The sequence below is a fragment of the Bufo bufo genome, chromosome 3, assembly GCF_905171765.1.
Source record: "Bufo bufo chromosome 3, aBufBuf1.1, whole genome shotgun sequence".
Taxonomy (NCBI): domain Eukaryota; kingdom Metazoa; phylum Chordata; class Amphibia; order Anura; family Bufonidae; genus Bufo; species Bufo bufo.
Window position 1 is genome coordinate 647880031 of NC_053391.1, and position 27206 is coordinate 647907236.

The 27206-nt window shown below is 44.1% G+C and overlaps 1 protein-coding gene across 1 annotated transcript in view; it reads right to left on the bottom strand.

Annotated features, from left to right (window-relative positions):
- Positions 1–328: 328 nt before the first annotated feature.
- EXPH5 (exophilin 5) overlaps positions 329–27206 on the bottom strand; it is an 83198-nt gene continuing 56320 nt past the window's right edge. Inside the window, exons 2-6 of the mRNA XM_040426256.1 lie at positions 19944–20104; positions 15818–15971; positions 9344–9401; positions 8661–8787; positions 329–6360 (exon numbers count right to left, since the gene is read on the bottom strand). Coding sequence (XP_040282190.1) covers positions 1607–6360; positions 8661–8787; positions 9344–9401; positions 15818–15971; positions 19944–20104 — 5254 coding nt within the window. The 3' untranslated portion in view covers positions 329–1606. The remainder of the gene's footprint in view (positions 6361–8660; positions 8788–9343; positions 9402–15817; positions 15972–19943; positions 20105–27206) is intronic.

A 27206-nucleotide genomic window follows, 5' to 3' on the forward strand; every position in this document is an offset into this window, starting at 1 on the left:
AGGTCCCATAGCAGTGAAAGAAGAAAAATACACATGTGGCATCCTCTCCCGGTGGGGCCCTTTTATTGATATAAGAGCAGGTCCTAGAGATGAAACCCTCACTTATCATTTATGGCAGGGATGCCCAACCTGTGGCCCTCCAGCTGTTGCAAAACTACAACTCCCAGCATGCCCAGAAAGCCTACGGCTATCAGCCTACAGCAGGGCATGATGAGAGTTGCAGTTTTACAACAGCTGGAGGGTTGCAGGTTGAGCATCCCTGATTTATGGCATATCCCAAGGATGCCCAACCTGCGGCCCTCCAGCTATTGCAAAACTACAACTCCCAGCACGCCCGGAAAGCCTACAGCTATTAGCCTACAGCCTAGCATGATGGGAGTTGTAGTTTTACAACAGCTGGAGGGCCGCAGGTTCGGCATCCCTGGCATATCCTATCAATATTGAAGAAATGTTTGGATGGGATAAGCCCTTGAACTTTACAGCTATGCAGGGGATTTTGGGCTCTATCAGAAAAAAGAAGCACTGAACAATATATAGTAAAAAATTAATAAGCAGAAATATAATCTAAAAACAGCACATTATTTAAGGTGAAAAGTCACATTGACGCTCTGCACAATCTCTTTGTTCCTCCACTGATATCTGTTAAATCCAGATAAAATGACCTTCTGTTAAGGCCTCATGCATGCGGCCGTTCCATGCATTGGGGACTGCAACTTTAATGGGTCTGTGATCCGTCCGCACCGCAAAAAAATAGAACATGTTCTATTTTTTTGCGGTGCGGAGGCACGGGCAGCAACACCATGGAAGCACTCCGTAATTGCTTCCGTGGGGTTCCGTGCCTCCTTTCCGTACCACAGCTCCGGATATTAGACCCATTCAAGTGAATGCATGCATATTGCGGACCCGCTGTTTGCGGGTCGTAATACGGCCACGGCCGGGCAACCGTCATGTGCATGAGGCCCAAGTCAAAGATACTTCTGACAAATGGGTGGTATCAATCCCCTTGTTACTAGGGGCATGTCCCTACAGTCTGTCATGGTCCAATCCATACTGAAAGTGTCATACTGTGTAGGAAGACCCTGTATTGAAAAGGGGATGATAACACCTAATTGTCAATTTATTCATGCATTTCCAAGAGGAATACTGGAGGAAAGGCACACGCAGACTTCTAAGAAAAGATGCTGCAGAATGCAAATATACTAAGGCCTAACTCACACAACCATGCTCGGGTGTCAGTCGCATGACCGTGGCCCATACTGACTGCATTATAGTCATTTTATACAGTCGGATCCTATCTGATCGCAGGTCTGTTGTACTGTACTCACATCATCATGTGGGTACAGTACAACAGCCTTGTGCTCAGAAAGGAACTGACTTAAGATAAACGGCCATGTTTCCCGGATCGGGCACAGTCGTGTGAATCAGGCTTAGCACAGAGATTTATCAGAGAGCTGACCAATGCTCATTACCATTTTGCATTGTTACATGTATTATTCCAGATCTCAGGGGTTTTATATTGCACTTAAACTACTATAAGAAGGCCCACAAGGCTGACCAGTGGTCAGTGAAGCCATCAATACTGTTTTGGTTAACATTTTGGAAGAGTTTATAGTTCCGACTCCTTGTCATTGAAGTAATATTCATCTAAGTAATATTCATCCTCCGTGGTTGTCTCAGTATCTGAATCTGAAGGAACGACATGCACATCCTCATAGATATTAAGAGATTCTTTAACATTTGGCCGCTGTGATGAAGACTCCTCAGGAGTCTGGCCCACTGGATTTATTTCCTGAGAAGAGCAAAGTTCTTCAGTTCTCAAAAAGCCTGGATTCTTTAGAAAACTTGGCCTCCATAGCCTGCCCTCAGTGAGTGACCGCTTTACATTGTTTACAATAGCCTCTTGTTGCTCCTTCCCGAAAATCCCATAATCGAAAGACTTGGTTGTGCAAAGAGCTTTGCGTTCATCAGAAACTGGCCAATTATCATTTTCATCTAAAATTTCAGCAGACGATGTCCTGTTCCAGGTCTTGCCAGAAGGACTTTTGCTTTTCAAGGTGCCACCGTAGCTTTTCGAAGAAAAACTACCATCACTTTTTCGTTTGTAATCCACAAAGCTTTGTTGGCCTTCAGTATTTAAGACCTTCATACTCTTTGAACGATACAAATTGGAATTTCCACCATCCTTGAGCTTTGCTTGGCCAAAATACTTATCTGCATGAGATGGATAGTTATTGTTCGGAGAGTGGAATACAGATGGGGAATTGCCATCAAATAGCTGAACGGTATCATCATAGGAACCAGTATGTCGTGGACTGACACTTTCTTGACTTGAACGGTCAACAGAGAAGCTGAACTTCTTTGCATTTATTGGCTTCATTTTCTTTTGGACAAACTCGGAACAGTACGAAGGCCTAGCCTGATTTATAACAGAACTAAAAGCTGGATGATTATAATCAGTCTGTGGGCTGGTGTTGCAGTCCGTGTGTGGTGAGATGTCTTCTGTGTTGTATGACTTGTGTTGACTTAAATCTTTGTAACTTTTTGATTTATAGATTGAAGGCAAGTCTTCTCTTAAAATGATACCTTCATCCATGGAGTTTTTCTTGTACAAACCACCATCTCTGGCAAAAATGTTGTTAACGTTATACTCTTGTTTGCTGCTTTCCTGAAAATGCATGAAATCATACCTAGGGGAATAATTAAGGTTATCATAGCAGGCTGTTGGTGATGCGAAAACATCCTGGAACTCGGGAGGAGAGGGCTCCATGTTTCTACTTCCTGGATATATGTTGATCCTGTCCAGTGCCATGGCAATGTCTCTCTTCAGAACATTTCTCTCCAGATCTTGGAGACTGGATTTCCTATTTGGTAATGTAAAATAACATGAATTTGGAGAATATCTAGGGGAGGATCCTGAAGGACTGTACTTGTTTTTATTTTTTGGGTCTTCACGTGCTTTGTGGTTATCTTCATTTTCAGAAATGTGTAAGGAACTAAACTTGTTTACCAAATCATCATTTTCCTCTCCAGAATTTGTTCTGCTGCCATTTTTCAGGAGGTCTGTTTGTAAAGGAATGATGTGGAAATTTAAATGGTGTGTTTTCGATGGAACATCTTCTACTGAATGTACCGCTTCTGTAATGGAAGTCTTTACGTCTTTAGAGCTTAGGAGATTGAAATCTGGTTCTTCCTTGTGACACCTACCGATAATATCTAGAAGCGCACTAGGTGCTCTGCTTTGCTGAAGAGTCTTATCAATGTTTTTTAGGTTGTTTTTTGATAGGTCAGAGATCCTCCTTGCAAATTTATGAGGAAAGCTATAATACACTGAGACAACCTTACGATACTCAATTTTATCTACTTCAGGGTAAGAAATATCAGTAAGACTCTCATAAATTTCAGCATTTTCAACGATTTGTTGGCAGGTGTATGTTTTGTGAGGTTGTAAATCTTCTTTGGATGCTTTATATTCAGAGTCAAAATTCTTAATGTTTTCGCCTTCCTGGTGGGTTGGGCTCTGGCTATCTTCAGAACTTGTAGAATTTTTCCACTCCGACTTGGGGATGACACTTACACGGACATTTCCTTTGAAAGGTTCTGGTGCCACAAATAAATGCTGTTTTAGTAAGTTTGTTGACTGACTCTCTATGTTATGCAGGTGTGTAGCTCTACTAAAGTTGTCTTCTTCTGAACACTCCTTCGCAGAATGGCTGACAGGAAACCTTGACGAGTCTCCGATTTTGGGTGGGTCTGTATATTCTGCTTTATTGTTTGCTTCTTGATCCAACTGATAAATAAAATTTTGGTTTAGGTTTCCTTCTGATTCACAACCCTGCTCGACTTGCCTGTTTTGGTCAGTGTTTTTTTGATTTGGCGATGAAGCAACATCCTTTTGATAAACAGATGACAGATTAGGTTTGGAAGAGGTGTCACATTTTGAGGATTTCACTTGCTCTTTCTCAGGATGATCTTGTTTTTGATGAATATATCCCCTTTCAATTATTGATTTATCTTTATTTAAAATGTCAGAAGTCTGCATTCCCCCAATTAATTGTGTATTATTATTATTAGAGTCGGATCCATTGTATTGGCTTCTGTTAAAGTTAACCGACTTATACTTTGCATGTACATGGGAAAATTGAGTTGTCTCTGTTAAATGTGATAAGTTCTTAACTTTATTATTTTCTGTCATTTTGTCTGCCCAATATGCTACTTCTGACTCAGTTGTCCTTTTCTCCGTTTGTATCGATGAACAATATAAATCAGAACCACGGAAAAATGGAGACACCCTTTGTATAGACTGCCAAGTGCTTGACGTTGAAATTTTTGGTTGCCGATTAGTATCTTGGACAGATTGTTCATATCTTGTACTGCTCTCCAAGTACCTTTCCTTTCTTTCATCAGGGATCCTTGAAGACCTTGTTTCGAGAACAGTGGAGGTATGGTAATCCCCATCGTGCCCACAACCGTTTTTGCGTAATATATTTTCAGGATCATTACCAAAAATGTCACTCTCTTGGTCAAGTAAATCTGACAGAGAGGATGCATTCCTTTTCTTATACTTCAGAGTATCTGACAGAAAACCTGTGTGGTTAGACTTTTTTGTCAAGCTTTCTGCCTCATATGGTACTGCTGGGAAAGTTGCCGTTCGGTCTAGATTTTTGAAAGCTCCATCTACGATTGAGCGATCCGAAAACATATTTGGCTTTTGCAGATATTGATCATTTCTTGTACTCAAATTTTTGAGTTTTTGAGGAATCTGATTTTGGACACAAGGTTGCACATATTTAGAATTATTTTCTAAGTGCAGTTCATTTGAGTCACAAGAAATCCTCGAAGAAGATTGTATTGCAGGAACAGTGGTGGCACCACATTCGAAAACATTTTCACAAGTCCTTTTGTGTAATTTAACGTCAGAATTATTAGCCACAATTTCACTGTCCTGGTCAAGTAAATCTGGGAGAGAAGATGCATTTCTCTTCTGAAACTTCAGGGCATCAGAACGAAAACCTTCTGTGTGATTATTTAATCCCCTTCTCATATTCATCCAAGCAAATTTTCCCCCAACATCGGTGGAGTTGCCAGACAAACTAGAACTTTTATGATCCGATTTGTTTACGTGATCACTAATTTCTGAAGATTTAGGATTTGTAAAAGAGGAAGTATCAACTTTATACACTGTCCCATGTTTAAAAGAACTGAACTTCTTAATAGTATCTAATGACAGATTATGATCAGCGAGTGCTAATCCAGGCGCTTCTGTTTTTGGTGGGACATTGTCTTCTTGAGCACTAGGGCCAAGAGCAACAGTGGATGTACTAGAGTTTATAGAGTTAAGGAAGACATTTGGGGCATCAATATCCATGTTCTCAGGTTCTGATATGTGAATAGAAGACACTTCAAGGGGTTCAGGATTATGTAAAGTACAATCCACCGGAATATCTCCCTCATGGATACTGGGTTCCTCATTTGCCACACTACTTGCATCCAGTTGTACAGATAAATCACTTTCTAGTTCCATAGGCTCTGTTTCCATTTCACTGCTGCCCGAATTGTCATTAGGAGCTTTACTCATTTCATTTTTATTAAAATAATTTTTCTTATAGTCTTCTTCCCAATGCCTTTCAGGTTGTGTGGAAAATATGACTTCAGGAGAGTCGGTTATGTCATATCCAGTGGATCTGTTATCTACAATATTCATACATGTTGTGTTTGTTAGGTTTTTGATATTTCTGGATTCATGCAGGTCATTTGAAGTGGACACTGGTAGTCCTGGTACAATTTTATACTTGTAAAGATGGTTGGGCTTTTCAAGATTTGTATGATCTAAAGTAGACTGTGTTCTGAAAGGTCTACCGATCCCCTCAGGATGCCCAGATGGAAATGAATTATTCCACTTGATGGATGCGATAGGTGTCCTCCTTGACTTGTTTTGCCTTATCCTCTCCAGGTGTAGGCCTGGAGATGACGGCTGCAAACTACTGGTTGAAAATGAGCCAGACACAGGAGATGATCGTGGGGTTATGTTGCTTACAGCTGAAAAGAGCGAAGGACTCTTATTGTAAAAAGATTTGTCGGAAGCCTCTGATTTGGAAACTCGCCTTTGCCGGTTTGAGTACATTTCATAAAATTTTCTTGGCTGGTATGTGGCATATGTTGTGTGTGTTCCCTCAGGTGGCCCAGATCTTCTTCCATCATGAGAAGGTAAACAGCCATAAACGTTTTTAGGTTCTGCTGTATTATGGAGTAAACCTTCTTTGCTATATTGCCTTCCATATGTACAGTTTGCAAGTCTACTAATCCTGGGGGTTCTGTTGTGACTCTCTTCTTGGGCAAGTTTTTGATCCAGATCTCCTAGAACTAAAAGCATAATAATTGTATTATATACATTTTCAAAAAATTGCAAAACATAACATTCACACTGATGACAAGACTAATTATATTCCATGTACCTTATGGGATACCTAGGTTATTAGAAATAAACAAAAGCTCATATATTATGTACCACTTTAGTAACTGCCTCTTGGCAAGTACTCCCTAGCAATCATCATTGGAATTATCAATATAAAAAGGAATGTATGAGTCATATATAGTTCTGGAATTGCAGATGTCTACATTTGCCAACTTTTGGAGATAGCTGAATGTGCTCAGATACAGTTCTAGCTAACAACGAAATGCACATGTTAACATAAGCCTGACCACGGTACCATATGACATAATATGAGAAAGAGCAAGTGCCTAATACATTACGATTGTAAATTCTGGTAATATACGTAGGAAATGACATTCCACATGGTGGCCCTGCAGATCCCTCAGAAAAGCTGGAGCCTCCTGATGCCTCAGTAAGCCAAATGCAAGGAGTCTGACATCTCCTGCAAATCCCACATGTGTATTAGTCCAACTCCTCTGTAGTTACATTTCACTAACACCATTATATTATGGCACAATTAGATTTAATCTACATGAAAAGCTGAGCAACATGGTAAATCCATTACCCTTCTAAGGACTGGACTAATTTTAGTTTTTGGGTCTGTTTTTTACTCCCTGCCTTCCCAGAGCCATTTTGGGTGTGTTTGGATGTGTAGAACTTTTTAATCATAGTCAAACGAAAAAAATAAAAATAAAAACGTTTATTGTTGTGGCCATTTTTTTTTTGTTTCTGTTATGGCATTCTTCACACAGGATAAATACGTCTATATTTTAATAGTATGGGCATTTTGGGAAGCGCCTAGGGGATTTTAACATGCGATCGACTGATTGTTCTTCCATAAACTGCAATGATTTAAAGGCAAGTGGCATTTATCATGTAGAGAAAGTCAATACAAGGCCCTTACTAATGTATTGGTATTATCCATATTGCTTCCTTTGCTGGCTGGATTCATCTTTCCATCACCTCGTACACTGCTCGTATCCATCAATCCAGCAGTGGTGGTCATACTTGCACAATATAGGAAAAAACACTAGTCTATACGCTATCCCACAATTCCGGCCACCAGAGAGGCCAGTGCTTTTTCCTGTAGTGTGTAAGCACGGCCACCACTGATGAATTGCAGGGTGGTCGTACCCATGGAAACAAGCAGTGTATAATGTGATGGAAAAATAAATCAAGCCAGCAAAGGAAGCAATATGGACAATCACAATACATTAGTAGGTGCCTTGTATTAACTTTCTCTATAAGATAAATGCTATTTGCTGAAGTGAGACAAACCCTTCAACCCTTTCCCGACCACCAACAGTAAATTTACATCGACGGCTGGGCATTTAAAAATGGCGCCCACTGGGGTGTCTGCTGTTTTAAATGTGACCACGGCATCTAGATGCCCTGTAACCTGGATGCGCCCGCTTCTGGTTGTGCTCCGGCTCCCCCCGGAGGGGATCTGGGGAGCCAGGGCGTTTATGCAGCAGCCCCTGTCCTCCTGTGTGACAGGAGGCTGCTCTAGGGCTCCATAGGAACATAGCAAAATTATCATAGACTTCAATACTAATGCATTGGAGTCTATAAGACAAGCAATCTGATTCCCCTATGAAAACTATATAGGGTATTTACATCCAAATCAGGTGAACGGTGTAGGAGGCACATATGCAAACTGTTGCAATTCCTGCACCGTTCACCTGATTTTGATGTAAATACCCTCAAATTAAAGCTGACAGTCTGCAGGTAAAGCACATCGTGTTCATTTCATTTCAAATCCATTGTGGTGGTGTATAGAGCCAACAATGTTAGAATTGTGTCGATGTCCCAATATTTATGGACCCGACTGTGTATCGGTTGATAAGGGGTTATTTTTTTCAGGACTTCAGGGTTCTGGCTCCATCACTCCACAGCCTTTCTCTGCAGCTCCCGTCTTACTCAGCATCAACATCCATTTGACGGGGGGGGGGGGGGGGAGATGTGACCATTACAGCAGTCACTCTAATACGTGCCGCGTGGGTTACAGGTCACCGCTGTGGCCAGTGATTGGCTGCGGCAGTCACGTGCCCCCCCCCGCCAACAGGATGTTGATGCGGAGAGAGACAGGAGCTGCCGGCTGTGGAGCGATGAAGCTGGAACCCAGCAGTGGGGAACAGGTAAGTATGATCACCACTGTGGGTGAGGTCGGAAAAAATGTTGGATAAACCCAGTAAAATTATTTTGTACTGCACTTTACTGTACGACTTACCTTGAAAAACTTCCCTCTCAAGCTGGTTGGTGGCCTTTGTGGTGTCATTTTCTCGTGCTCGGTTCAGTTGCTCTTCAAAAAAACTGGCAATCTGTTTTACATTTCGTGTAGAATGGTAAATATCAAACTGTGGGGGAAAAACCACAACCACTGTCCAAACATTTTAATTACATTTTTTAACTTCCTGACATTTATAACTTTTCTTTGTTATCCTGTTACATACTGTATTTGTGCACAATTGTCTATTACAGGCGTTTGCCATTCTTGCCGTAACGTCTCAGCAATAAATACCCGATTGTGAATAGACCAGAGTAAAAACTACATTAATAAGCAGTGGAAGGAAAACTGGCCCTTTCTCATCATATGGCAAGGGCAGGGTGGAAAAATTTAGCAAAAAAATTAAATAATAATTATGTCCCCTTTTCAAAATGTTCACTCTGTCTGATATAGGAAATATATAAGTTATGGTTGCTGAGGGGAAGGGCTAGAAGCTGCAGCGGTTTTTTATTGCCTTTTTTTTTTTCCACTTTGTGCCCCCCATAAGGTCACACAAGGCCTTTTGGGGGGGCATTTAACATTCCTTTTTTTTATAAATACTGATTTCTGTAACTGGGGCTGTTACAGTTACAAGGGGAATACAGCCTCCCCACCCCCCACCCCCGTGTTAGGAACCCGTTACTTACCTTTCTGTCCACCTTGGTGTCTGGAGGTATCTGGCCACTGATAGAAAAGATGCCATGTCTGGAGAGAAGAACGAAACATTGTTAGGATTTTGCAGATCGTAATAAAGAAGAATTTTAATTAAAAATGTATTTAATGAAAAAGTAAGGCTTTCACATTCGTGTTGGCAGGGGAACAGCCTGAGAGGTGGCCGGACGAACGCTATCCCATGTGTGCCGCCGGAAGTCTGCTCTGGCCCCATGCTGCAGTTTTTGTCCCGCCACCTCTCGGCATGTTTGCCGTGCTGTGGCCGCATCTCCCGCCTGTCCCCATTATAGTTAATGGGACCGGAGCGCACCTCCGGCGGCACGCATGGCCTACCGTTAGTACGAATCCGGCAGGCTGTTTCCCTTGCCGGATCAGCCTGCCAGACCCTGCTAGTGCAAGTGTGAAAGTAGCCTAAGGAAAGCAAATACTTGCAATATGGGGGGAAAGCATGGTCTACAAAAATGCACCACAATGTAAGGACCCTCCCTGTGCCTTAAAGTGAACGTCCACTTTTTAATACCATGTCATTTTTAGGTACAACATGCTGATCAGTTTCATAACACCTCTTTGATAAGATGTCATTTGTGCAGGGGATTCGGATCTCTGCGCTAGAAAAACAAAGCTCTGACCGCTAGAAAACAATAACAATGTTTATTTATATGGCGCCACCATATTCCGCGGCGCTTTACAATTCAGAGGGTTCATGTACAAAACAAAAGTCATCACAACATGTATATTATGTATATTATGTAGTCTTGACCTACTACTGGTATTAATAGTATTCACAAGGAGATATACAATTTAAGGGCTCGTTCACACGACTGTGCTGTTTTTTTGCAAATTGCAGATCCTCAAAACACGGATGGCGCCTCTGTGCCTTCCGCAATTTGCGGGACGGAACAGGAGGCCTATTATACAAATGCCTATTCTTATCCGCAAAAAGGACAAGAATAGGACAGTATTTAAAAAAAAATTGCAGGACCGCAGAACGGAGCAATGGATGCGGACAGCACCACACGGAGTGCTGTCTGCATCTTTTGCGGACCCATTGAAATGAATGGTTCCATATACGGACCGTATGCGGAACGCAGAAAACCTTCGTGTGAACGAGCTCTAAAGAAAAGCTGTCACCAAGGCGGATATCCTCTCTCTCTGTTACCTGTAGATTGTAAATATTAACCCCCCACCACCACCCCAAAGTCCCACATAGGGACTGGAAGGGACCCTCCGACTGTTCACACTACAGTCAGAGGCTCAGTTCAGAGTTGGCAGATCAGGCAGGGAGAATAGCGCAGCATGCAGCATTATTCATCTCACCAACAAGCCAGGACCTGGCACCGCTGCCATAGTATGCATGACGGCAGTGTAAACAGAGTTAAATGCAGACATTAACCCAAAATGGCTAAATAAAAAAAAGGCGGGTTCCACTTCATACCCATATGCGGGTATGGTGTGTTAGCAGGCAGAAGATTTCCATACGTGAACAAAACATCTTCTGTAAATCCATAAACTGTTCCAGATCATGAAATCACAGAGGAAATGCAGCCAAACCTCAGACATACAATCCGAGCCTCATGCCGCCTGCCCTGCCCTGCCCCCCAGCAGTCCAGAACTTTTTATTTTCCTTCAATAACTGAGAAGTTCTTGAGGGAAAGGCAGCGACGCACACGAGCCGTCAGTTATCTGGGTGATCAGGTTCTTACTTGCTCTAGTATCTGATCGCCATGTGTGGAAACGTCAGGAAGAAAATCGCAGAGCCCTGGTTTACCATCACCAAGCAACGCGGGCGCACAAAACAAACAATCATTAGATAAAGGGCGAGACCTGCGTGCCTGCTGGTTAATGCTGACCGTGGCCTACATATAATTATCATCTCGTCAGTAAGGCAATGTATGCAAGTGATACTCACCTTAAAGGGCTCCTCTGGTATTTCCTTAGGTAGGTCAATAATGTTTGACTGGCGGAGGTACGACCTCCGCTAATCCAGCAGAGTTGGACACCTTTACATCAATCATTTTTATTAAATTGCATCCACGTTTCAATGGGAGCTGCAGTTCTGTCCGCTACACAATGGATGGCGCTGTGCAGTTCTGTCTCAAACTTCTCCGCCGATTGGCGGGGGTGTCGGACCTCCACCCACCTGATACTGATGGGCTATCAATATAGCAGGCACGGGTACAGACACATCTTCTGTGCCGTTATAAGTATGGACCTGTAGCTGTAAAATGCTGCCCTTATGTAGGGTAACATTAAAGGAACCTGTCACTATGAAAATGCAATGGAAAATACAGGTAGCAGGTTATAGAGCAGGAGGAGCTGAGTAGATTGATGTACAGTTTTATGGGGGAAAATTTAGTAAAACTTGTATTTTATACATTTAATTTCCTGCTCATTCTGGACTTTGAAGTCCAGGAGGCGGTCCTATCAGTGATTGACAGCTCCCTCTGTATACACAGTCATAGAAAGTAGGCTGTCAGTCACTGATAGGACCGCCTCCTGGACCTCACAGCCCAGAATGAGCAGGAAAAAAAGCACTTGTTACCTTCTGCGTCCCCCCCATCTCTTCACACATGGTCAGCTCTTGTTTTCATGGTTGAGATGTTTGCTGCTATGTAATGTAGGATTCTGATTGCACATGAACCCTCTGAATTGTAAAGTGCGCGGAATATGTTGGCGCTATATAAATAAAGATTATTATTTTTTGTAGATGTAAATTATACATCCACATCCACCAATGTAATAACAGTGGCACCTATGTTACTGCCTGGCAGCATGTTACACAGCAGAAGGAGCTGAGCAGACTGATACGTGTGGCTTTTTGTCAGATGATCTCTGCTTACTCTGAGCTTGAGGAGTCCAGTGGGCGGTCCTACTCCCTGCATGACTGCACATAGATATTAGGACCGCCCACTGGACTCCGGCACAGAAAGAGCAGAGATTTAAATGAATAAGTTACAAGTTATACTGAATATCAGTCTGCTCCGCTCCTCCTGCTCTATACCATACTACCTACAGACTGCATTTTCAATAGAAAAAGTTCGCTTTAAGGTGCCAAGAAGCCCCAGTAGTGTTGTGCGTTCAAAGTCTTGCGATACGTTTGTTGTCCAAGAGGTAATTGCAGATGCTTTTTTATATTGATGACCTATCCTCAGGATAGGTGATTAATATCAGATCAGCGGGGGCCTGACTGCCATCTCCCCCGCCGATCAGCTGTTTGCAGAGAAAGCGTACAAGCGCTGCCTTCTCTTCTCTGCTTACCTGCTCGCCGTTGCAACCGCAGCGGCGAGCAGTATAACGGCAGCTATGGCACCCCCATTCACTTCTATGGGATAGCTTTGTCTGTTTAAAGGATGGAGCTGCCCCCTAGAAGTGAATGGGGATAGTATAGTTATAATGACACTGCTCTCCGCTGCAGTTGTGACGGCGAGCAGGTAAACAATGAAGGGAAGGCAGCGCTCGTACAAGCACTGCTTTCTCTTCAAACAGCTGATCAGCAGCCGGTGCTGGGACCCCCGCCGATCTGTTATTGATTACCTATCCTGAGGAGAGGTCATCAATAGAAAAAAGCAGCCAACCTATTTAACAACATGGCTTCATCTTTAATTAGTGTGCGAACGCATTGGAAAACTGGTCATTTGTCATACAATGCACGCCACAACACTGGTGCCAAGTGGCATGTGAGAATACGGCGGAAAATCCTTTCCCTTAAATTAAAGGCCCTTTTACAGTGCCCGATATTGAGGCAGATTATCGCCACTCAGCATCCATACGAATGCTCTTTAGCGATAATCGGCCCGCCTAAAGTCCAATGCCGATTACCGAATTAACTACTGAAATGCTGGCTCATCAGGTAATAATATATCGTTGCAGCAGAAATTGCAGCATTCAAAGAGTTAAAAGTCGGCAACCAAAGGTTCCTCTGATCTCAGCTGCTAAAGCTTGGCTGCGCACATCAGTCCTGATCACGCTGCTTGTGAGACGGCCAACACTTTTAACAATAAGGAACTTAAAAGTAAAGGTGTTGGCCCTCCTAAAATAATCTGGGTGTAATGGTGGAGGAGGATGAGGAAGAGGCCAGTCTAATAAATGCCTTCTTCACTTACACAGGATAATCCAATGACAGGTGACATGATTAGGGATCATGCAAATTCTCCAATAAATGTCACCTGCTTAACCCAGGAAGAAGTGCCTAAAAAACACTAAAAGGTTCGGCTACATGGCGACACTGGTCGCGGCCAGGTTCGCAGAGTAGCAGTGATCCCATAGAAATGAATGGGATCGCTGTGCCAGTCGTAGTGTTGGATTTTGTGCGACTCACATGGCAACCCCATTCATTTCTACAGGATCACCGCTACTCTGTGAACCTGACCGCCACCAGTGTAGACGTACCCTAAAACGGACAAATCACTGGGCCTGGAGGCCGCCCACCCCCAAGTTCTTAAGGAATTAAGTAGAATGAGGTATAAATGTGAGCCTAGAAACTATACGCCGGTACGTTCTACCTCTACTGTGGGTAAGATTTTTGAGGGTTTTCTTACAGATGATGTCCTGGGGTATCAGTGATAAGAACCTTACACCTTGGGATTCTACACCTTTCATAGACATTTGACTTAAAAAGTTGGTAGATAAAATGAGGACACGGGGACTAGGGAAGAATATGTGTAATTGGGTTAACAAATGGCTGATAGGAAGCAGAGGGTACAGTAGATTGGGTCACAATCACCAGTGGGGGGCCACAGGGGCCAGTATCGGGCCTCCCTCTTATACCTATGTTCATTAGAGGGCTTACAGAGTAGAGAGTTTCACAACCTGGAGATGATGTTACTCACCTTGAACATTGGTGGTATATCATTGAGATATGCTACCAATGTCAGATAGGTGAGGGTGTCGGAGGTGGCATGGCTCGTACACCTATCTCTAGAACAGAATGCCCAAAAGTTCAGATGAGCGCACTGCGTGAGCTTAAAGGATTTGTCTCCCCTTGAATACTGGTGACATATCGCTAGTATATAGAGTACCAAAAATGTCAGCTAGGTGGGACCCGCACCTATCTCTAGAAAGAAGCTCCCAAACAGAACAAGAGTGTACCTCGCAGCATGCGCGGCTGCCCTCCTTTCAATTCTACGGGAGGGCTGAAAATAACAGAGTGGCATGCTCAGCTATTTTCGGAAGTCCCATAGGAATTAATGGAGAGCACACAAGGGCCACCACTCTATTCACTTCTATGGAACTGCTGGAAATAGCCAAGATATTTTCGGCACTCCCATAAAAATGAATGGAGGGAGGGTTGCGGCGCATGCGAGGTGCATCCTCGTTCTCTTTGGGAGCTTTGTTCTAGAGATAGATGCGGGTCTCACCTAGCTGAAATTGGTGGCACCAGCGTCTGAGGTGAGACAAACCCTTTAAGCTCTTTAAGGTAATCAATGCTGAGGAGGGTAATACAATATTCCAGAGAGAATTGAGGAAGCGGGAGAAAAGGCAAATGGTAGAGAAATGTATTAAATAGTAAATCGCTGAGTAAAACTGCCTCTCAACAACACTTGGGGATATCGGTGCAGAGTAAACCTAGCTTTGGTGACCAATGCCAGGCAGCTGCTATTAAGGCTACATGCACATGACCGTATGTGTTTTGCGGTCCGCAAATTACGGATCCGCAAAAAAATAATGGATGACATCCGTATGCCGTTTTTTTTTTTTTTGCGGATCCATTGTAACAATGCCTAAAATGGACAAGAATAGGACATGTTCTATTTTTTTTTGCGGGGCTACGGAACGGACATACTGATGCGGACAGCACACTGTGTAAAATAAACGGGTCCGCACCCTATCCACAAAAAAAACCTGAACCGACACGGAAACAAACAACGTTCGTGTGCATGTAGCCTAAGGCCTGGATCCGAGCCACAGTTTTTGCGGCCTGAATGCGGACCCATTCACTTCAATGGGGCAGCAAAAGATGCGGACAGCACTCCGTGTGCTGTCCGCATCCGTTGCTCCGTTCCGTGGTCCGCAAAAAAAAATATAACCTGTCCTATTCTTGTCCGTTTTGCGGACAAGAATAGGCAGTTATATCAATGGCTGTCCGTGCCGTTCCACAAATTGCGGAACGCACACGGACGCCATCCGTGTTTTGCGGATCTGCGATTTGCGGACCGCAAAACACACAACGGTCGTGTGCATGAGACCTAAGGCAAATAAGATAATGGGATCCATCCAAACAGACATGAACATAGGGGTCATTTACTATCCAGAAATAAAGGTTATTTGCGCTGCAATCTGCGACTTTTCCCACGCTCACGCCAGGTCTTAAAAAGTGGGCAGGCCTGTGGGTCTAGGCGCAGCAATGTACCACTGTAGACAGGGCACGAAGAATAAGATCACAGAAGACAGATCGTCCGCGTAGCCATAACCATGGCTACCTCGGATCAATGATCATAACGAAACATTACCTCTCGTGCGGAGATGGCGGTTTTAGAGTTTTCTTTGCAGATTTCCTGAAGGAGAACAAAGAAGAGAACGGCGAGCGAAGTCCGAGGAAAGACGGTCCAGGGTTCTTTGGGGACTGCAAGTTTCGAGATGTTGTCATTCTAGAGGATTCTGGCTCTGAAAGCAAAGAAGACATCTTTACCATTTTTCCATGTGAGAAGACGCGTTATAAATGGGCGCACCTCGGCAGGCTGGAGGCGAAAGAGTTAAAATGATAAAAATAAAGAAAACAATCACATAATCCATGATGAGTTCCCTTTTTTTGAAATGAAATGATACATCCCCTGTCACCACAAGGTGCTGGCGCGCCTCGTCTCCGGCTTTATCTGCCAGCACCTAGTGCAGACCAGTAATTATCACATAAAAATCATCTCTCACGGGTTCAAAGTGCATCGTGTGCGTCTATTGTTAGCCGCTCGGTGACGGCAGCACACGCCGCAGCTTAGATACACTTCACTAGGCACAGGGGGTGTAAACTATAAGGCCTCATGCACACGACCGTATGTATGTTGTGGTCCGCAAAAAGTGGATCCGCAAAATACGAATGATTTCCGTGTTGCATCTATTTTTTTTCCGTGGACCGCATTTTGCGGAAAGTATAGGACACATTCTATTGTTTTGCAGAACGGACACGTGGATGTGGAAAGCACACGGATCGTCACTTTTGTCCGTTCCGGGGTACATGTTGGCTCTTATAAGCATGTATGGGTTTGTAATCTGGACCTGCAGACCCCCATGTGCTACACTATGGGGCTCGTGTTCACAGCACCGTTGTGCACAAGTCCGTAGGCAATCAAACTAGACACTTTTGGACTAAGGCATGGTCACACATGTTGGTTCTGACACAGATTTGGAGTGAATTCTTGGGCTGGACACAGAGGGAACAGCTCGGATTAGGCGATTTACCGCTGTGGCCAGTGATTGGCAGTCCAAGCTATTTCCTGCACGTCGAAAACCGGAACCAGGAAGTGGAGAAGAGCGGAGACCAGAGCAGCAGGAAAGCAGCAATGGCCGGGGATCGGTGACTAATGATTATTTATTTGTTTTTTTTACTTACTCCATCCACGATTATTACCCCAGAAAATCCCTTACATCACCAAATAAAAGAATGCTCTGACTAATTGTCGTGTACAAACCATGATGAAACCACTCCCTGCAACACATGCAAATGTAAAATATCACTCTCCTATGTGCAGACGATCCACTGAGCACTTCATATGATGACAGATACACATCATGTGCCGCCTTATCTACAAGTATGCGACTGCCCCAGGGAAAGAAATTCACTCTGGACTATCTGAGACTAATACAAGACCATGCTAGACGTGTACAGTGACTGACTGGAGATAACAAAACCAGAGAGTGTAAGGGGTGACAAGGGCCAGTCTATTATAGCTTTGCATCAAAATGGAGACACTGGGGGACATTTCTTATATGCATCATATGAATGGTGTGCCAGTACCTCTCAGAGTGCAGTGGGAACCACAGTCAAATACCGTATTTTACGGACACTTTTTGGATAGAAAAAATCCTGCGTCTTATAGTCTGCAGTTACTGTGTTTATGTATTGGCCACGATGTCTTATTCATCAGCAGGGCTCTTCAGCGCTATTTCAAAGCTTGAGGGCTTGCTGGGCTTTCAGCATAGAGGCAGCAGGGTGAGAGAGCCGCTTTAACCACTTATATCTCCGGACTGGGAGCAGCTAGAGACCTGGTTCTGGTCTTGTTTGAAAGCGGACATTGGGAGATACAGCTGTTAGAAATCAGGTCGGGAATTATAGCAATGGGCTTTTACTCCTGACTCGATTCGAACAGCTATATCACCCAATGTAGTAGACATAATGCTGTGATTATGATCTTGTTTTAAAGCTTAGACTATCCTAATCAGGAGATATGAGTAGTTAAAGCAGACCTCCCCTTCAGCTGTTTGTGACCTAAGCCAGGTGGAACAGCATTATTGCCATCCTCCCTTGAGAGTTTTTCCTCATATTCCAGGTACTTATGGGGTATACACTGAGTAGCTCTTAGTTCATTTTGCTTCTTTTTTAATTTTACAGGCAAGGAGCAAAGCCCTGTGGTACTTGTATGTATGTCTATCTCCATGTCTCTCTTTCTCTGTCTATCTACTATCTATCTGCCATCCAATCTATCTATCCATCTATCGATCATCAATGCCTGAAGAAGGGATCCTCCATTTCATTAAACCAACAGGGAAGGTAGAATAAGTAGAAAATATTTTTTCTAATTTTCTATTGTCTAAACCGGGGGTGCGTCTTATAGTCTGAAAATATTGTTCTTTTCCCAAGTGCAAAGTGCTGCAAAAGCTTGTAAATGGGCCAGAGAACTACCACTCTTTCCAACTCAGGGAGACCCATAAATATGGGGTTCGGAACAAGGCATAAGTTCTATGAATTTATATATAAAAACAGAACCAGAAACCTGAAATAAATACATCTACCCCATTATGATTTATGGGTTTCTACAACAAGTGATCAGCAATACAAGGCGGCCGTGCTGCTCCAGAAACCACTGCAAACCATCATTCTGCTGATCAGGTTGTTTAACCCACTGAGCGCACATTGATGGCCTATACTAAATTTTATTTTCCCAGAAAACCCCTTTAATACACACCACCTGCACTTCCAGTTCGGGCTGCCACAGAGGAGAAAGTGGCGTTCTGCATCCCAGCTCTGGACTGCGATTACATAGGAAGCACATTCTTTTAGGACATGTTCAGGTAGCAGATTTTTCCACATACTTTATATCGATATCTGCCTAAAATCCACCTCCCATTGTTATCATGGATTACTAATTGCATGCTCGTCTTCGGATCAGCCGCAAAAATCCAAGGGTCTGATGAAAAAATCTGCCATGTGAACATGCACCGATTTGTTTTACTTGTGCAAAAGCGGCCTGGAAATGAAAAGACGTACTCTGGAAATGAGGAGACGTACTCTGGAAATGAGGAGACGTACTCTGGAAATGAGGAGACGTACTCTGGAAATGAGGAGACGTACTCTGGAAATGAGGAGACGTACTCTGCCGGTCACTACTGTCTACAGTTAGACCAAGTTCACACTTCAGTTATTCGGTCTGCGATTTCCATCAGTCATTCTGAGCCGAAACCAGGTGCAGCTCTAAATACAGAGCAGGAGCAGATCTTTCCCTTATACCTCATCTCTGTGTAGGCTTCATACTGGTTATGGCTCGCAATCACTGATGGAAATAACTGATCAAATAACTGAAGTGTGAACTCAGCCTGAGGGTGTATTCAGACGACGCAGTGGATAAAATCACATCAGGGAAATATTGCAAGGATTTTAGTTTTTCACAGGTGAATCAAGTCAGCTAAAAAGGTCCACCTGTAAAAACGTAATGAAAACCCCTGCGTTTTTCTATATAGCGTATATGGCAACATCTGAAAAACATCTTTATTTTGTACTACAGGCTTTCTATGTCGATCTGTATCAGCCCAGTGTAATGCCAGCCTGGATGGCCATGGGACAGACATGGTTGGGTAAAACTGCATCAGACCAGGTTCCCATCTAGCTGGCACCAATGTACTGCTTGAGAACTCTTCCCGTCCCGGCCGAATATCTCTACAGATAAATGCACAGCGCTGGTCAACATCCTGATCGATCTGACCAGAGCAGTAGCTAGACTTCCAAAAAGGGGTCACTAAGAGGGGGCACATAGTAAAATAGTGTTACCTTTATACTATTTAAGCATTTTGCAATGTAGAATTAACAAAGCAGTGAGGTAACTCCTGACAAAGTGCCAGAGCCCTATCAAATAAAGACCGTGCCAGGGGGCATTCGCCCTTCTTAAAAAACAGACATCATGTATGACTGCAGGTCAAGTTTCCCTTTGCTAATGAGGCAGGTTGTAGAAGAGACCATAGATGAGCCCAAGGCCTAAAGGATTACTACAGGTCAATACTTTTTGGGCAGATCTGAGGACCTCTAAGTCTTCATGTCAATCATCACACGGCACTTTGTCATTTACTGCTGTTTGAAAAAGGGAAACTGATTTTTCTCATTACCGCTGACAGACAACCCACCTCCTCTTCCTTCACCATTCACTGACTCACCGCCTTTAGGGGTTTTCTTCTTCAGACGATGGTTCAGAGGTGGCCCCACAAGGCTCCTCACGTCAGGATCATCCTTAAACTTCTTCTTCTGGATCTCCTCGAACCACTCTCCGGACACGGCGTGCAGCCATTTCACATCCCTTTTCCAACTCTTAAGTTTGCTGAAACAAAACACGGAGAGAAGGTTTCTCAATCGACGGCACACAGGGAAAAGTCTACCTCCCAACGCTGCATGTCTATTAGAATAATTAGACGGTCTCTCGACGCAGCAGAGAGAAACCTGTCTGACCAGATGTTTGGAGACGTCACGGGCGCAGCTCGGAGATGACACTCCTGCTGCATGAGGACAGCTGCAGATGTGAACATCTCCTTGAAGGAGGGGACATGAATGACGTACCTGAGGTGATGGTGCTGAGGACACCCAAATGGGCATATAAACATAGGGAAACATGTAGACTGCACGGCTCGGGTTAAGGCTACATTCACACGACGAGTAAAAATGGCCGTCACATGGCTAATTTCAGAGCCCATTAAAGTCTATGGGGCTATTCACATGGCTGTTTTTTTAACGGCCAGTGAAAAGCAGCCGTCAAAAAAAATTGGACATGTCCTATTTCTGGACGTTTTCACGGCCAGGTGATCCCATTGAACTCAATGGGGCCATTTTTAACAGATGTTCAGACAGGAGTGCACACCTCTAATGACCATTAAAAACAGGTACAATGTAAAAAAATGCCATACAAGGGCTAAAATAAAAAATGTCATCCACTTGCATTTGCTCCTTACTAGAGGTAGGAGGACCTGACGCACACAGCATGGCGACATCACAGTTGAGGATACCCCCCCCCCCCCAGGGTTTCCCAGGTTACAGCCACCGCCAAGCGCTCTCCCCATACAAGTGAATGGGAGCGCACCGCGCTTGTGCGGCCACCGCTTCCATTCATTTCTATGGGGACGACGGAAATAGGACCCATAGGAATGAATGGTGGACGGCTGCGCATGCACCCTCCAACAACTTTCCCTACTCCGTTCTCGGTGGGACCCGCACCTATCCGACAATGGGGGCATATCCTAACGATATATCTCTATTGTCTATGATGGGAATACCCCTTTAATATTTCTTACTTTGAAAGCATTCTTACTTGACAGCACTTTTTTCACACCTACCTAAAACTTCTGAAAAGTATTGTACTGTACATGAATAAAATAAATATAGCCGATAAGGAGACACAGACATTATAAAAGGGGGTTCTCAGCTTGAGACCCTCCAGAGAGAGAGAGATCCACTATCAAAGAGGGTCTCTTGGGCTAGCAGGCCATGCTATATTTTCCCAGCCAGCACACGGCTAATCACCATGGGGTTCCGATTTTGCACCACAGCCATTTTCAAAAAGGGGTTGTGTTTATGAGGTTAAAAAAGAAAATAAGCAAGAAAGAAACAGAATATTTAGCCCTTTCCCTGCCACCGACGAGCCCGGGCACGATTCACAATCTCGTCCATGGTACAGTTAAGGCTCATTTAGCCGAGCAGATAATCGTTACGATTCCAACTCATGGTGGACGATAATTGTGTATTGTGAATCTATGTAGCGACTGATTAGTGAAATCGTTGATGCAAATAAGTAAATTATCGGTTCTCGTTAATGAATTGTGGTCATGTAAATGTGCATCTGGTGACCTTTCCCCAATAGGCCTGTCTGAACACTGTCAAGGATCATCGTTTAACGCTGTGTTCACATCTCCATTACAGATGATCGGCAGCCTGATTCAGCATAAATGCCGGCTGTCGGCAGGACAAAAACCACTGCATGTTGTATTTGTCCGTCTGACAGCTGGTATTTATGCTGGAAAGCGGCTGGATCACTGCCGTATTCCATTATAGTCAATAGGGATCCAGCGGTGATCTGCTGAATCCGGCAATGCCGGATCTCTGCCGGACCAACCTACTGGAAACTGGACAGGAGAACGCAGCCCAAGCGAGTATTGCACATGATGCTTCCTGCATGTAAATGCTCGTCGTCATCACTGGCCTTGTGACGGTAGGTCACTCCTGAACGATTATCTACTTGTCTAAATGAACCTATACCCATCATGATATCAGTTTATTTAAAGAGGACCTCTCACCACTCCTGACAGCCCTGTTTAATAGCTTCATGTAGTCCCCATGTAATAACCATTCTGGACCATCTATTCTTATGGCTCTATGTTGTGCCATTCCTTTATTTTTTCTACTAGAAGTTACAAATGAATTGCTAGCAGTCTGCAGTAAGGGTACAGAGGGGTGGAAACCAGTTTGGGGGGGGGGGTGTACCTGCACAGTCTGACTCTATCCAATCAGTGCTGCCATTTTCAGTCTGTGCAGGTACACCCCCCCAACTGGTTACCGCCCCTCTGTACCCTTACTGCAGACTGCTAGAAAGTCATCCATAACTATATAGTAGAAATAATAAAGGAATGGTACAACATGGAGCCATAAGAATAGAGGCTCCAGAATTGTTATTACATGGGGGATGCATGAAGCTATTAAAACAGACATGTCAGGAGAGGTGAGAGGTCCTCTTTAACGACATTTACTGATGGCTCCTCATACTCCATGTATATGTAATCGCCTCTTGTAACTTCAGAGGTCGTGCTCCTTCAATCAAAGAAATACTACTGCGACCAGTGAAAATACACTTTCTGAGCAAAAATGAAAAAAATAATAAAAAAAAAAATAATACAAACTTAATAGTATTTTTCTGAGAGAACTGTGTTCAAAGCAAGCACTTACTCAGTGCAATGACTGTCTGGCCATAAAAGTGCTCAGCGGTGACAAATGGCTTTGCTGTGCAGTTGTTTGCAGTAGTAAATGAGGGCGATAGTTTACACCGCTCTCAGCCACTCCAGGATCCGGCGATTTCATTTACAGGATTAATTTTTCAAATAAAAACCTCATTGCTGTTTATAATCAATTGTTTGCGACAATCTCAGCCAGCGCTGTAAATCACGACAGAACAAGAAGCCACTGAAGGGTTAAAGGGCAGAATCCTGATAACTGCTTTAGTAGGAAGCCTGGTGCCTGTGCCCAGGTGCCCCGCCCTAGGGCAGAAAGCAGCAGGACGGAGCTGGCAAACCATTCAAGTCATTGCTACCAACTGAGACATCAGAGCATTGCTGCTAGGAAGATGATGTCCCAAATACATTATAGCATTTGACAGAGTACAGTATGGCGGCACACTGCCTCCGAATACAGCTTCCTGTACATGGCTTATCACACTGAGGGATTTATAAATAGCGTGGCACAGGGTACTCAACTGACGGATAGTGGTCAGAATCTAGACCTGGGGATGCCAGTTGACCGCACCCCACAGACCTGCAATGCATAGCTGACTGTCTGTCTTCAGGAGTGGAGCTACTGCTGGGGCCAGGTACACAGGTCCTCATTCTGCCCATGTGGTGGCACATACAAGGTCAGAGCTATTGCCAAGATCAGCTGTCCATCTGGAGGACCCAGAACATCGCTTGCCATGATCAGCTCAGTGTCAGGTTTTCACAGCCTTCAGGTAGATCTCCAGTAAAAATATTTCAGTGTTTTCATAATTTATTTATTTTTTAAACATGTGCCTCAGAAAGAATATTGGTGTTGTCTAAATTCGATATGAAGATTCATGTGAGAACAAACTCCCCTGGAGGGCACTGACTGCAGAAGAGAACATGTCCGCCAAGTAGTGAGCCTGCTGTACTAATGTAAGGTATCACATTACTGCCCTAACAGATGGCGGGATATGCCATCATTAATGGTTCAACCACTGGCACCCACACCCATCCAAGAAAAAGCAGCACTGCTCAAGCAGAAAATAAGTCTGAGTGTCTTCTGCTAGGATGTCCTGCAGATTGGGGAAAACCTACCGGAACATCACCTATCCTTCAGAGATAATCTTTGGTGACCACCATCTCTCCAGTGTGAAGACCCAAGAATCATCTCCTATCTCAGCTTCCTGAACTGTGGACCCGACGGCTGGAGTGTCATAGGTTTACACCAGAGTTATGGTTCAAAGGGGCCTTCTGGGACTTTGACAATGATCACCTAGGCCATCGTTATCAAATCGTCTGGGGCTGACCCCAAGACACCCACCAATCAGCTAACTGAAGGAGCCTCCGTTGAGCGCAAAGTCAACATCATTCCTTACAAGGCACTGTGCCGTACATTTGGTAGTGGCTGTGCCTGGTAGCTGGCAGCTCTCTGTGGCACAGTCCTACTCAAGTGAACAGGACAGAGCTGTAGTACTATACACAACCACTATCAGATGTAGGGCGGTATGCCTGTAAGGGGATGCAGTGCTCGCTGGAATCCCATGGTACATTCAGTCAGTTAATTGAGGGAGCCAATGGTCAGGTGCCCACCAATATAAGTATCCCAGAAGACCCTTTCAAATGATTACTAAATTTATTGCAGGTTGTAAACTTCCACGAAGAGGTGATTTTCAAGTCTGAACGGTGGAGAGAGTTTGAGAGAGTCTACCCACAAACATAAACGCTCTGTGCTCGTATTGCGGACCTCTGTGGTGTGGATGCGCACCCATTGGCTTGAATGGGTCCGCGATCTGCAAGGCACGGCTGAAGTTCGGACATGTCTTATTTTTTGCGGGGTGGAAGCTTGGATCAGAAGATGAGACATGTCCTATGTTTTTCCATATTTTGCGGATTGCGGACCCAAGTCAATGGGTCCACATCCGCACCACGGAGTGCACACGGCCAGTGCATTGTGAACAGCTATTTGCAATTAGCAGCATGGGCATGGGGCGCTTACATTCGTGGGCATAAGCCCTGAGTTTTATAAAGCATGGGGAGGAGAAGGACATTTGGGGTGTCATTGGTCAGAAGTTACAAAGGGAGTTGCCAGGAACTGATCTTGATGATTTGCGTGCCCAAATGCATTCAGTGTGGAGGAACAATCCTGAGACAACCATTAATAACCTCACTAATAGCATGCCAAGGAGCGTAAGTGCATGTATTTCTGTGTGAGGTGCTCACCCTGAATAGAGATGTTGATCCCGTGATTTCCATAATTCTGTGGCTTTTGCTTGGTCCTGCAGTTTAAATGTTGAGGAGTGAATATGCATGGAGGATGGAGCCATCTCACTATATATATATATATATATATATATATATATATATAAAAATAATATAAGAACCCATTTCTTAACAGAAATAATGTACAATAATATCATTTATATGACAGCATTGTACGGGCTTGTTCACATCTGCGTTGGAGGCCTCTTTTACATATTCAATCAAAAAGACCGGTGTGACACAGTGAGAGGTTTTGTCTGGGAAAACAGGTATTTTCCTCCCAGCATGTGCTGCTGGGCTGATTTACAGCCAGGTGAGGTCAAATACCGGACCGGGTTTTAAGTGCCGGTCCGGGTTTTGGCAGCACCTGGCTGTCCTTAAATAGGCAGCTGGGCTCAGAAGCGGTCTCTGTGTTGGGATCTGGGAGCCTTGTGTCTGGATGAAGGTTTGCTACCTGTTTGGCGTGAAAACAGGTTGGTGCTGCTATCAGCAAGGACTATTTGAGGCAGAATTGCCGCATGGTGTGAATTACCACCAACACCGCAAGGTGACTTTTTGTTTGAATATGACTGTTTGTTTTGTCACTTGCCTAAAGTGTGAATAAAACACTGAACTGTTTGATCCAAAGAACTTGTTGTTGCCTCTATACTGCATCCGCTAATCCTGTCTACCAGAGCGAAACCCCACACTGAACAAAAAAAACAAAAACAAAAACAGGATACCGGACGGAAATGGAACGGTCTCCATTCTAGTCAATGGAGCCTATTCAGCTCTAATCGTCTAAGTTAATCCGCTATTTCTATTTTCTGCTCTTCCAGCGGAGCAGAACAACAGACGTACATAGCGTTGATGAGAACTCACCCTTAGTTTACCTTTTGCATGGAGTCCCAGGAGCTTCGAGCCTTACGTCTGCAGATCTACAGCGCTGTATAAACCTTTCATAGCAACACAACAGACACGTGCACCTAATTCCAGCTCTACCATATAATGGTTTGATCCACCTTTTAGAGAAAATTATTAGCATGATCTGTCACCTACATATGACAGTGATCAAAGTTTGACGCGTTAATCATTGTTTGTCATCTGTACAGTCATAAAATGCAGAAGATAATTAACGAAAACACACACCCCTGCAATAGAGGAGATTTTGGCTTTGGCTGTTAACACTTCTTGTAAAATTGGCAATTCTTTAAAACCCGCCTGATGTAAAGATGTAACGCTCCACACTACGCCCGTATTAGCGGCGTTTCATCTCTGTAATGGCCAGTTCTATGTCATGGGGCTGGTTAGGAGGTGACACGTACATTGTCCTTAGACCAGCACCAGGCATTATCCTTACATCTAATATACGCAGTGGTTAGCACTGTTTCTTTCGAGCACAGGGGCAATGTTGGATCAGTGACTAGCACGTAACCGCATCGAGACTTGTATAGCCCCTGCTCCGAAAAATGTAGCATCTACAGAAGCCAAGCATGGCCTAGAGACCTCTGCGTGACCACCTTGGCTACTGAAGACAATATTTTTTATATACACAATACATGGTACCAGTCCATACATCATTCAGTCATCTTCTAATCTTATTCCACAAGGGAGATTACAATAGATGATAACAGCAAATACACAGGTAGTGTATATATCGGCGGCAGAACCTCCAGCAGTAGTTCTCTGGTTCCGGCACTGGCGGATACTGCCGCCTGTCCCGATTGACTATAATGGGGTCTGGCAGAGATCCGGACACTAACTGGCTAATACGCCGAGAATCAGCCAGAGGAAAAAACGCTGCCCAGGGCGGCCAATTCCCGGAATTCTCTGCTGGAACACCCGGCCGCTTATGTGAAACTAGTCTTAGGTATATCCTTAGTAAACATGCTCGTTGTCCGAGCTTTAAGGAGAAGCGCTACTGGACAAGAGCTTGATGAAAGTGAGGAGGCGATTATTGGGTCAATTGGGAGTTGCACCATAGTCCCGAAACACTGTCAAATTTAATAGGTATATTACTGGTACCGGGAACAGCATCTGATGAACTTGTAACGTCCACATACTGACTATACTGAGTGTTAGGAAAATTACCGGAGAAATGTAGGTCCAGATTGACAGAGCGGATAGGCCAAAGTCGGCATTTGGTTGCTGGCAGCTAGGACAGGAGGACGATGAAGATTCATTGTAATGACAATGACATGCATTTGTAATGCGCTTTTCTCACAGGGACTC